General features: G+C 46.5%; 1 protein-coding gene across 1 annotated transcript in view; it reads right to left on the reverse strand.

The window, feature by feature from the left end:
- LOC115527545 (mucin-16-like) overlaps positions 1 to 13,085 on the reverse strand; it is a 95,401-nt gene that overhangs the window by 7,622 nt on the left and 74,694 nt on the right. The window contains 12 exon segments of the mRNA XM_032595286.1: positions 1,586 to 1,653; positions 1,975 to 2,138; positions 3,224 to 3,372; positions 4,153 to 4,220; positions 4,563 to 4,693; positions 6,084 to 6,256; positions 6,415 to 6,482; positions 6,566 to 6,687; positions 8,312 to 8,377; positions 9,514 to 9,549; positions 10,919 to 11,091; positions 12,996 to 13,063. Of these exon segments, the coding sequence (XP_032451177.1) occupies positions 1,586 to 1,653; positions 1,975 to 2,138; positions 3,224 to 3,372; positions 4,153 to 4,220; positions 4,563 to 4,693; positions 6,084 to 6,256; positions 6,415 to 6,482; positions 6,566 to 6,687; positions 8,312 to 8,377; positions 9,514 to 9,549; positions 10,919 to 11,091; positions 12,996 to 13,063 (1,286 nt within the window).

The raw sequence follows: 13,085 nt of genomic DNA on the forward strand, positions 1-13,085 counted from the left end.
CTACTCAAATGGAAGAACATATTTGCAAATCATATGTCTGATAGGGTGTAGTATCCAGAACACACAAAGAACAATTATAACTCAACAATTAGAAAGAAAATCAATGCAAAACTGGGTAAAGGACCTGAATAGACATTTCTGCAAAGAAGGTACAGAAATGATCCATAGTACATGAAAAATTGCTCCACATCACTAATCACTAGGAAAATGCAAATCAAAGCCACAGTGAGGTACCACTTCACATCCACTAGGATGATTAGAGTAAAAAAAGGATAATAACAATTGTTGGTGAAGACCTGGATAATTTGGAACCCTCATACGTTGCTTGTGGGGATGGCAAATGGTAGAGCCTCTTAGGCAAACAGTTCAGTAGTTCCTCAAAAGTTAACATGAAATTAACACATGACCCTACAAGACCAGTCCTATGTATATGCCCAAAAGAACTTCAAACTCAAACTGATGCAAAGACTTACACAAGTTTTTCATTATTCGTAATAGGGTCCAGGGTCATTATTCATAATAGGCAAAGGGGGAGACAACCCAATGTCCATCAGTGAATGGATGGATAAACGAAAAGTGGCATAGCCATACAACAGAACATTGTTCAGTCACAGAGGAAGGAATAGAGTACCTATCCATGCTACAACATGGATCAACCCTGAAAACAGGATGCTCAGTGAAGGAAGTCAGTCACAAAAGACCACATAGTGTATTGATCCATTTAAATGGAATGTTCAGAATAGGCAAATCCAGAGAGACAGAAAGTAGATTATTGTTTGCGAGGGGATGGGGCTGAGGGAAGAATAGGTAGCAGCTGCTAATGGGGACAGGACTTTTTTTTTTTTAAACATCCTACCGTTAGAGAGTGGGATGGTTGTACCGCTCTATAAATATACCACTAAATTGTATACTTCAAAAGGGTGCATTTTATAGGTGAATCATATCTCAAGAGATGTATAAACAATTTCGATTGCCTCATGTGATTAGTGGCTATACTACTGAGTAACACGGTTAGACTGCTGGATTCTAAGTCATCTGGTTCTACCCACCCCCATCTTCTATGGATCCTGACTCCAATGGCTGATTTCTTAAAAAAAATTCTTTTTAATGTTTTAATTATTTTTGAAGGAGAGACAGAGCCTGAGCAGGGGAAGAGCAGAGAGAGAGGGAGACACAGAATTCGAAGCAGGCTCCAGGCTCTGAGCTGTCAGTACAGAGCCTGATATGGGGCTTGAGCTCACAAACTGTGAGATCATGACCTGAGCTGAAGTCGGATGCTTAACTGAGCCACCCAGGTGCCCCTCCAACAGCTGATTTCTTAAGGCATTCATTGATGCTACACTCCATATTCCATGGCTCCCAGCACCAGGCACCTCCATGTCTACTGAGGTCTACACTGGCTCTCTTGAGTTTCTAAGTCAGTTGGTGTCATTGGTTTAGGAACAAGCTGGTTTTTAGGTAACAGTTTTATACTCGTAGGGCTATCTTCCATAAGAACTAGAAACTGAGACCATGACATGGGGATACTTTTACTTAAAGGACCGCGGGAGTCTCCAGAGTGATTAGCTACTGAGTTGGAACTCACCTGAATGCTAAAACTTGACAGTCAGAGAAATAACTCTTCATGCTGCTGTTTCGGAAGAGCTGGTTGAGCTGAAAAACAGGGTGATGTTCCCTTGATCAGAATTCCAGGCCTAGTGGCATCAGAGAATTTTTAGCCACCGAGCATACTTCCCCATCTACTTTTTATTATCTCAACAAATACTAGCCCAGGTATGTGCACCAAAGGACATCCCATTCCAGGGTGTGACTTAGCTATATGATCCTAGATTAGCTACTGAACCTCTCTGTGCCTGTTTCTTTATTCGTAAATGGGCAAAAGAACGTGTATGGATGAATTGTCACAAAAAATCACCCTCTGACTACCCAGCGTCCATCGGTCTGTCTCTACATGGGACACAAACCCATTCTCACCGCATTCTCGATACTTCTCTTGTTCCGCTGGTGTTTGGTGGTGTTGGGCTGGGATAAGTCTTGGGAATAGAGTAGGTTGGTGACAGTGAAATTCAGCTGGAAGTGCTGAGAGGTGGGACTGCTTGTTGGTCTGTCTGTTGGTAGATGAGCTGTTGACTCCACTTCTATAATAAAAAGAAGGTATAGAAGTCCCCAACAGGTGAAGATTTAAGCAAAGAAGTCATTCCAGCTAGTCTAATTATTCTTGGCAATGTGACCTGAGTTGGATTCTGAAAGGTGGGATACATAAGATCTCCATCTACCTGGCCACTTTGAATCCATTGATCTGTCTATCCATCCAACTCTTCCTCAAGCATTATGAGAGCTCACTAGCATGTGGGGAAGATGAGACTGGGCTTCTCTGGTGCACAGATGGCAAGTGTAGGTGCCGATCACCTCAGGGGACATCTGTCATACCCCTTTGTTGACCTAGGTTCCTAATGTGTCTTGCTGCCTCTGGTCTTCTCCCCCTCCCAATCCACTCTCTACACAGAACTCAGAAGATGAGCTTTCTAAAGCAGAACTCTGTGTTGTGTTCTTCTGCAAACCATCCCAATACCCAAGAAAGTCCCTGCCTGCATCTATAGCCTTACCTATCACTTCTCTCAGGCCAAAGTGTTTGCTCTAGTGACACCAAACTCCTTACAGTATCCCCAAATATTTTATCTTCTAGGTTATAAACACAGCTAGCTCAACTCCCCACCTCTTCCCATTGGCTAGGCTATGTTCGCCATCATATCTCAGTTTTTTAATAACTTCCTCCAGAAAACTTTTCAAGATGGGCCATGTGTCTCTCCTTGTGAGTTCCCAAAGACTCTTTAAATTACCTGATTACAGCAGTTATCACAGTGAGTCATCGGCACCTATTTACTTTCATGACATATTTGTTGAATGAATGCATGAATGAGTCCTTCAATCAACCAGTACATGACTCATAACTGGAGGGCCTAAGAAGGACACGCAGGATACTCCACACTTTGGGTTAGAAATATCTACATGTAAAAATGACTGTCCCCTTGGTGCAGTTGCTGCATGTTTTCTTTCCTCCTCCTGTTGGGATGACCCGTTGCCATGGTCCATCAACATGGGCCTCCAGAAAGACCCCCTTTCCCCTCCAGAGCCTCCATCCATTCCACTACTACAGAGAAGCCCCATTCCTCCTCAAAGCCCCATTTCTTCAAGCCATGAAACCAACCCCACAATCTCACACCTGTCACATGCAAATCTGCCAGCTGATAGGTGGCACCAAGCCAGTGGGATGAGACATTCAGGGTCTTGTCTAGAAAGACTTGCTTCACCATACTGGGGTCCACATTGGAAGAGAACAGAGCCTTGATGGTGACCAACATGGAGTCCAACCTAGGGACAGAGACCATGGAACTTAGCCAGCACCCAACACCAGCAGTGTCTCCTGAGTTCCCGTTTTATAGAGCCAAAGACCTACAGGCAAGAAGTAAGAAATTACCTGGCTTCCTCTTCCCTCAGGCTAGAGAAGAGACCCTGACCAAAAATACAAGGTTTCTAGGAGTTGGGAATAGAACAAATAACTATAAAATTAACGAACATCTATTGAGCACCTCTAGGAAGTCAATACACATTCCCTCACCATCACCCTGGTGGAAGGTATTATTATAACTATCCCCATCTTAAAGCCAAAGGAACTGAAGTTTGGAAACACTCGATGTTGGCACTGTGTCCCATGATTGTCCTGCTCCCCAGTGTAGATGTCTCAGTTCCTCTACCCATCCCTTGGAGACTTGGGTTAAAATCCAAGTTGGGCAATTCTTGGGCTGTTCACTTTGCTTCTCTGAGCCTCAGCTTCCCTTCTGAACAATGGAGATGGTCACAGATGGTGTGTGACCATAGGAAATGTTATTATTGGGCTGATATTTATTGAAAGCATCCAGAAAGGAGAAGGTGGTGGTTAATGGAGTTGGTGGCCTCGGGAAGTTAATCCTTTTCCTGCCTCCCACCCCCCCAACCGAAGACCTATGAAAGGAGATGGTAGGATTAACTGACAGGGACGTGGGAGAGCATGGGCACCATGCCAGTGACTTCCAGCTCAAGGAGTATGCCAGGATGGTAGCTCAGAGCCACAAGCTGCCAACTCAGCCAGTGCTGCCAACCTCCTCAACTTACGTCAAGCTGGTGACCAGGCAGGAGCGGAAAATGTCTTGTAGCTGGCTGCCTCTGTAGAGTTTGGTGACCTAGAATAAAGGGTAAGATGGAGATCGCCTGGGGCTGGCAGGAGCTCCTGGAGTCATGGAAGGAACACAGGCTTTGGGACAAAGGAGACGTGAGTTCAAATCCTGGCTCTGCCCCTTAACTCACTGTGTGATCTTGGGCACACCACTCCCCTTTCTGAGCCTTAGTGTGCCCATCTGGGAAGTGGGGAAGGCAATCAGAGCACCACCTTTGGAAACTGAGAGAACCCAGAACACATTAGGTAAAGTGAGGAGTTGAAACACTTAATAGATGTGAGTCAGACAGAGGAATGGTGGGGGGGGGGAGCAGGGCAAGGAGGGACAGAAAGATGAGAGAGATGTCACCTTGTCCTGGATGTCTCTCAGCAGGGTTGTGTACTCCAAGGATGCAGGGTCTGAGTTGCTGAGGTTCCAGTTGAGGATGCGGAAATTCAGCTGATACTCATTCTGAATAGATAAATTCTGGGGTGCGTAGCCTGGAGCCAATGATAGGAAGAGAAGAGAGGTGGAGACTCTTACCCTTTCACACAGAGAGAGGCCTGATGACTGCTGTCAGAATCAGCCAAATTCAGGCCCACATGCTGGGGGGTTCCTAGTGGAAAGTCACCCCAAAGAGGGGGAAAACTGGAATTTCCCAGTGATTCTCCTGAGCTGAGCTTTTCTGCTTGTGCTTAGGCAGTTCCGGCTTCCTGGAATATTTTCAATCCTCTTTTTCTGGAAATCTCCTACTCATGTTTCAGGACCTTGATGAGACGAGACTACAGGAGAGCAGGAACCCATCTGTCTTGTTCTTGCCATGTCCCCATACCTACTACAGTGCTGGGTACATAATATCCTCTTCCAAGAAGCCCTCCTTGACTTGCTCCTCCTGTGTGCTTCCACAGCACCGTGTTAATAACAGTGTCCCTGCCTTGTTTGTGTGTCCCTAGATAACATTCATTCTCTTGATTATTAGTTTTCAGGGAGAGAACCTGCGAGTTCCATCTCTGTATCCAGCACATGGCTTGGGACAGAATAGTATTGTATATGCATCTGTTGAATGCGTGAATGTGAACTACAGCGGATCCCCCAATATGGGGGCTGAGATACTCATCTCCCATTTGTTCACTCATTTACTCACTCATTGGGGATGACAATGTACCGACACATAAAGAACTGAGGGTGTATCGCCAGACTACGAGACCTTAATTTCGTAGAGTTGGATAATTAAATAATTGTGATAACGTGTGATAAGTTGGTGCCCATCTAGGGACCAGAGGCCCATGTAGAGCAGGGTTTCTCATTCTCAGAACTACTGATATTCGGAGCTATGTAACTCTTACATTTAAATAACTCTTACACAATTAAATAATTGTGATAATATGTGATAAGTTGGTGCCCATCTAGGGACCAGAGGCCCATGTAGAGCAGGGTTTCTCATTCTCAGAACTACTGATATTCGGAGCTATGTAACTCTTGGCAGTGAGGATCCCTGATCATTGGAGGACATTCGTAACACCCCTAGCCTTGAGCCACTAGGTGCCAGTACCACTCTCCCCCAGTTATGGCGATCAAAATGTCTCCGGACATTGCCAAGTGTCTCCTGAGGGGCAGAATTGCCCCCAGGTGAGGACAACTGGCATGGAGGAACCTTGTATGGAAGAAATCCTATCCCAAGAGATCTACGAGTCAGACATTTGGAGTGCAAATTAAAATTATTTATATTAATTTGGTCAAAGAATTTCACTCTTTTTACCTGAAATAACAGGAGAGACTCTCTCCATGGAGAGTTTGGGGAGGGTGTCCTTCAATCAGAGCTTGGGCTGACTTGTTAAGGAAGAAATAAAATAGAACAGAGACAAATAATGATTGCTATAAATCACTCACCATTGACGAAGAGGCTGTCCCTGACCAGGGTATAGATGCCCATCTGGGTGACACCATGGGTCAGCTGGCTTAGCTCCCAGTAAAGCTGTTCTCGGTCCAGCCTGTAGCCCATGGGGTCATGGTGATAGGTGCAGATGGCATTAACATGAGTGGCTACCCCATCCTTCTCAGGCCTGGGGAGAGAGGGATGTGGGGACTCTTAAAGAGAGGTTCTGAAACCTCAGTATGGGGGCCAAAAGGAGGGAAGGGCAAATGGGAGGTCAGTGGGAAGACTGAAAGCGTTGGTCACCAAAATGGTCACTACTGGCAAATGCTCAGGAGGAAGTCCTACCTGAGGGAGATTAATCTGCAACCTGAATAGAAGGGGCCCAGGCTGCTCTTCTGGAACAAGGATCCAAGCTGGGGAGGAAGGAGGAGGTGGATGAGCAGGAGGGGCTGGGTGGGATTTATCCCACTAGGAGCTGCTAGGACCAGGGTCTCACCAGGTGCTGCAGGGTCCTCTTGGTGGAGTTGAATGTAGCTGAGCTGTGGCTCATGTCTGTTGAATACTGGAGGTTGGAGATGGTCAAGTTCAGTGTGAAGGTCTTCAGGTTGTGTCCCATAGCTACGAGAAGGAGGGGGAGAGATGGTGACTACTGACAGCTGGCCTGAGACCAAATCAAAATTCTGCATTCATCCTACTCTGTCATCTTCTCTTCCATTGTCACCACTACCCACCATGTGGTCACCCAAGCCAAAACCAGCACGTTGTTTAGCTCCCTCTCTCTCCCTTCCAAGTAACACCATTTCTACTTACAGAATGGTCCTCACACACCCTTTCTCTATCCTGTCCCAGATCAAGTCTCATCCTCTCTCACCTGGACCAACATCCCAGCAGACTTGCTGGATGCCCCATCTAAAGAATGTTCTCTGCACTGAAGTCTAGCGGAAAAATTTTTTAATTTTTTAATTTTTAATTTATTTTTTTAATGTTTATTTTTTAGAGAGACAGACAGAGAGACAGATCATGAGCAGGGGAGGAGCAGAGAAAGAGAGGGAGACACAGAATCTGAAGCGGGCTCCAGGCTCTGAGCTGTCAGCACAGACCCTGACACGGGGCCTGAACTCATGAACCACAAGATCATGACCTGAGCCAAAGTTGGATGTTTAATGGACTGAGCCATGCAGATGTCCCAGAAATTTTTTTAAACTGCTTGTTTATTTTGAGAGAGGGAGAGAGAGAGAGAGAGAGAGAGAGAGAGAGAGAGAAAGCATGGGGGAGGGGCAGAGAGAGAGGGAGAGAGAATCCTAAGCAGACTCTGTGCTATCAGCACAGAGCCTGATGAAGGGCTTGATCTAATGAACCGTGAGATAATATCCTGAGCTCAAATCAAGAGTTGGACACTTAACTGACTAGACCCTAGAAGAATTTTCTTAAGTGAAAATCTCAGTATAGTCACCACTTCCCATGGCTTCCTTTGGTCTTCAGTGTTAAGTTCAAGCTTCTTGACCTGGCACTCAATGTCCCTCCCAAACTGGTTTTTGCCGGTGTTTCAGCTTCACTTCTCCATCTATTCCAGGTTAAGGTTCATGGTTCATGCAAACTAAATCCCTCTCAATTCTCTCCATATACTATGCTGTTTCCGGCCACTGAGCCTTTGCTCATCAGATTCCCTACACCAGGAAAACTCTTCATCCCCTATTTGCCTGGATGACTCCTACTCATTCTTAAAGAATCAGTTTTGGGGCGCCTGGGTGGCTCAGTCGGTTGAGCATCTGACTTCGGCTCAGGTCATGATCTTGTGGTTCATGAGTTCAAGCCCCGCATCGGGCTCGGTGCTGACAGCTCAGAGCCTGGAGCCTGTTTCAGATTCTGTGTCTCCCTCTCTCTCTCTGACCCTCTCCCATTCATGTTCTGTCTCTCTCTGTCTCAAAAAATAAATAAACATTAAAAAAAAAGAATCAGTTTGGGTGCAAATTTCTCCAGAAATTCCTTACCTTCCAAATTATGTTAGATCCCTCTCCCCAAAACATTTCACACTGTGTTATAATGGTCTGTTGATCTCACAATACTTGGGGCTCCATGAAGGTATGCATTAGATTGAATTGTCAGTAGAATCTTTGGATTGGCATGACTGTCCTAAACCAGAATTTTACACTCTGGCTTCTCAGCCCCTGTGTTACAACTGGCTGGTAGAGGTGGAGGGCTGTAAAGTTCCTCTTGGGAAGAAAAAGGATTCCCTAAATACCTGTGGTGGCTTCTGGTTGCACAGGTGATGATGAACTAGGCAGGAATGTGGTGGCTGCCTCAGGAGCTGTGGAAAGGGCAGTTATCAGGAGGGGATAGAGCTCCCCACAGAGTGGGAGAAACTCCCCACATTTGTCTGGACTCCAGCAGTGGTGGTCCCAAGACAAGAGTTCACAGGTGTGCCATAAATGAGAGCAAGGGAAGGAAGAACTGTGTGAGCAGAGGGGTGAGCGAGCCCATGAATGAAATGAACCCAAGACAGTAAGGGTAGGTGAACAAGAGAGCAAAGAAGGCAGAGAGATGAATGGGAAGAAAGGTGGACAGATGGGATACCTGGATGGACAGAGGAAGAATGAACAAATGAGGGGTAAAAGGGAAAGCAAGAATAAACACAAGGAAGGAAAGTAAGAGAGATGGATGGAAGGACAGAAGGCAGAAAGGACAAAAAATGAACAGGCAGAGGATAGATGGATGGATGGATGGAAGGAAAGAAGAAAGGAAGGAAGGAAGGAAAGAATGGAGGAAGGGTAGAAGAATACATGAAGGATAGAATGAATGAGGAATGGGAGAAGCAGGGAAAAGGAAGAAAGGATGAATGGATGGATGAATGGATGAAAGGAAGGAAAGAATGAAAGATGTATAGATGGAAGAATGAATGAAGGACAGAACGAATAAAGGATGGATGAAGGGGGGGAAGGAGAGATGGAGGATGGATGGATGAGAGAATAGAAGGAAGAAGGAAAGGAAGAATGATGGATTAATGGATTGATGGACAAAGGGAAAGAAGGAAGGAAAGAAAGATTGAAGGAAGGAAGAAAAGAAGGAGGGAAGGAAGGAGGGAAGGAAAAGTCTAAGAGAAGGATAACTGGGAGAATGGAAGAATGGATGGGTTAAAAGATAGATGAAGGGACCATTGGCTAAGTGAATGGGAAAATTTGGCCAAGCCACTAAGTGGCCACCATAATTTGCAGCTTGATATTGAGGCCCCTTTTGTGGCCCTTGTAGATTTTGTTTCCAGGAGGCACGAACTACAAGGTCATTATCTGACCTCAACCCCCATCCCTATAGGAAATGCTTGCTCAAATTTCTTTCTCCAACCCAGATGGGTGTGGAAAGTTTAGAAAGCCAATACTGGGCAAGCTCCCTTTGTTAGTGAGGAGAAAAGCTTGGCTCAAGATGGGTATGGGGTGCAAAGATACATACTTGTGGGAGGCTCATCTGGACCACGCTCGTTATAACCTGGAAACAGAAATGTCACACATAAGGGGAGGGGACAGAACAATCCCAGACATTCCATGCCTTTGTCCATGTGGTGCTCCAGCTGGATGCCTCTCTTTCTATGTACCAGGTGACCGTCTATGCATCTTCTAAGACCAGACTCCAATGTCATCTCTACCATTAACGATTTCCTGATCTTCCGGTTAGAAACAACCCTTCCCTGTCCACCTCTCCAGCATGCCCCCACGAGACTCTCACCACATTCATTCCCCCACATACCCATTCATCCCACCCTCTGCCCTTCCATCCTCCCTCCAATCTATCCCTCCATCCAACAAATATCTATTGAGAACCTACTATGTACCAAGTTCCATTACATTTGGGGAATACAGCACCGAACAAAATGTCTCTGCACCTCTGGAGCTTACATTAGGACAGGTTGCACATGCCGCCTGTCTGTGTCCCTGGTGCCAGGCACAGTGCCTAGCTTCTAGCAGATGCTGGCGAATACTGATCAAGTGAGCAAGAAGAAGCACATAACTTGTGCTGTTTACAGGAGGAAACATCCTACCCTGGCCTCTGCAACGGCCAAGGCGAAGGGAAGAGATATGAACTCAGAACACCAAGACCCAGACTGGCCACAAACCTACTGCGGGCATGGGCAGGTCCCTTCCTTTCTCTGTACCAGCTCCCTCTTTGCTAAAATGGGCGTCATAAAGGACCAGGATGTCCCTCCGTTCACCTGAGGTGGCAATGGTGACAAGAAAGTGTGAGTTGCCAAACTCCATTCCCAAGTTGGAAACAGAGAGGAGAGAAGCTGAGTTACTCCAACGAACTTCACTATAGCCATGCTCTGCCTCTTAGAACCCCAGAGAAGGCTCACCCTCTTAAACACTGTCCCTTCCTGGATGCTAGGCTGATGTCCAGTGTGTCCCAAGCTCAGGCCCCACAGATGTTCAGAGCGCCCACCTTAGTTCCAGCATTGGGGTCCCACCCAGAAGAGTAGACCATCCATGGTCAAGGGTGAGAAGGTGGTAGGGGAGACAGATGTGGGATTTTCTTTCCCCATGTCTCTCCCAAAAGACTCTTCTAGGAGTTAAAGGCACTGGACGCTGACTGCTGGGGCTCATGCCCGGCTTCACCCCTCTCCAGCTACACCCACTTGGACAAATTACTTAATCTTTCGGAGCCTCCATTTCTACATCTGTAAAATAGGTGTGATCAAGGACAGCCTTGCAGAATGACTGTGGGGGGATGGGGGTCAGTGTGGAGTTGGGGTTCACGCCTGAGTCTGTCCCAAGGTTTCCGCTAGAGAACTGACCTGTGGTTAATAGAAACGTTTCCAGAGATGGGGAAGCAGAAGTAGTGAGGTGGGTGGAGAACAACTCACCATTGAGGTAGAGGCTGTCCTTGTCCAGTGAATAGGGGCCCAGCCGGGTGATGCCACGGGTCTGCCTGCTCAGTTCATGGAATACCTGTTTTGCAAGTAGACCCGGGCTGCTGGGGTGCTGCCGGTAGGTGCAGAGGATGTTCACCCTCGTCTTGGCACCATTCTTCACAGACCTGAGGAAGGAGAGGTTGATGCTTGGGGACTGTAGCCCACATGGCATCTCTCTACCCGAGGTCACCGCACACCTCATATCCTGTGTTCCAGCCTTGTTGAACCATTCACACTTTCTCCACCTGGCCACATTCTCTCACCCCAGGATCTTTGCACATGCTGTGACTTCTGTCTGGAGGTTTCTCCCTGTCTCTCCTTACCTGGGTAACTTCCGGTCATCTTTCAGGTCCCAACTTAGATACCTCCTCCTTCTCCAAAAACCCTCCCAGGCTGGGTCAGGAGAGGGTTCTGGCTGCCACAGTACCTCATGCTTCCCCCATCACAGGCCTGGTTGCCCTCAGTGTGAGCATCTATTATTTGTTCCTGTTCCCTCCAGACAGTGGCCTCCATGAGGTCAGGAAATAGGACGACAGTCTAGCTCATTGTTGTACTGAACCCCTAGTACCTCTCACATTGCCTGTTCCATGTAAAAACCAGCGTCCTGATGAATGGATAAACAAAATATGACATATCCATACAGTGGAATATTATTCAGCTTTAAAAGGGAAGGAAATTCTGACACCTGTTACAACATGGATGGACCTTGAGGACTTTGTGGTCAGTGAAATAAACCACACATGAAAGGACGGATATCATATGATTCCACTTGTATGACGTACCCAGAGTAGTCAAATTCATAGAGACAGAAAGTAGAATGGTAATTGTTAACATCTGGGGGTAGAGGGAAGCTGAGAGCTGCTGTTTAATGGGTATAGAGTTTCAGTTTTACAAGTTCTGGAGATTGGTTGCACAATATGAGTACACTTAACACTACTGAGTTGGACACTTAAAAATGGTTCGGATGGTAAATTTTATGGTATGTGTACTTTACCACAATTAAAAAAAAAACAATTCCTGACAAGACTCTGGAAAGTCTAATCCAAATGTCTGGAAAGTCGCCTCCTTTCTCTCTGCCCCTTGCTCTCTCTCTGCTCCAGCCACATTGGCCTCCTTGCTGTTCACCAAGCATGCCAAGCTCATTCCTACCTGAGGACCTTTGCCCATGCTGTTTGCTCTGCCTGGAACAGTTTTCACGGCCAAATCCTTGTTTCCAGTTGGGACCCAGCTGAGAAATCACCACCACAAAGAGCTGGAGTATCCCAGGTAAAGCTGTTTTCCCATCGCTTATGTATTATGCTCATCACCTTACTGCACTTGAAACCACTTTAGATATCTCTCCTTCTACTTATTTTCTGCTTTATCCACTAGATGAGCACAGGGGCAGTGTCTGCCCATCACTGTGGGACCCACCACTTGCCTCAGAGGAGCCACACCACCAATGGCAGTGGAATGAAAATACAGATGGAGAAGGGCTTCATAAACGCCAAGAGAACACACACTGACCCAGAAAAGTGCGAGCAATTGCCCAATGGGTACAGAGTGATGAAGAGTTTCAGAACTAGATGGTGGGGAAGGGTGACAACATCATGCATGTAACAGATGCCACTGAAATGTATGCTTGAAAATGGTTAGAATGGCTGGTTTTATGCCTATAGATATTTTATGACAATTACAACAACAACGTAATATCAGAAAATGGATGTCGAACCATAAGAGACTCTTAAATACAGAGAATAAACTGAAAGTGGATGGGGGTGGGGGAGAGGGGAAAATGGGCGGTGGGCATTGAGGAGGGCACTTGGGATGAGCACTGGGTGTTACATGGAAGCGATGAACCACGGGAATCTACCCCCAAAACCAAGAGCACACCTTACATACTGTATGTTAGCCAATTTGACAATAATTATATTTAAAAAAAAAAAAACGATGCCAAAAAGGACCCTTCAAGACAGTCCACCACAACCAGGAGTGGCCCCCACAGTCCTTGTCCTTTGGCGGTGGGCCATGGTGGGTGGGGGATTCTCACCTTAGTGAGGTGACCTTGCAGCCTGTATATCGGGTACCCAGACTGCTCTTCTGGAACAATGGGCCCAGCTGGAGAGGAAGGAGAGAGCCA

This window comes from Lynx canadensis, chromosome A2, assembly GCF_007474595.2.
Source record: "Lynx canadensis isolate LIC74 chromosome A2, mLynCan4.pri.v2, whole genome shotgun sequence".
NCBI lineage: Eukaryota > Metazoa > Chordata > Mammalia > Carnivora > Felidae > Lynx > Lynx canadensis.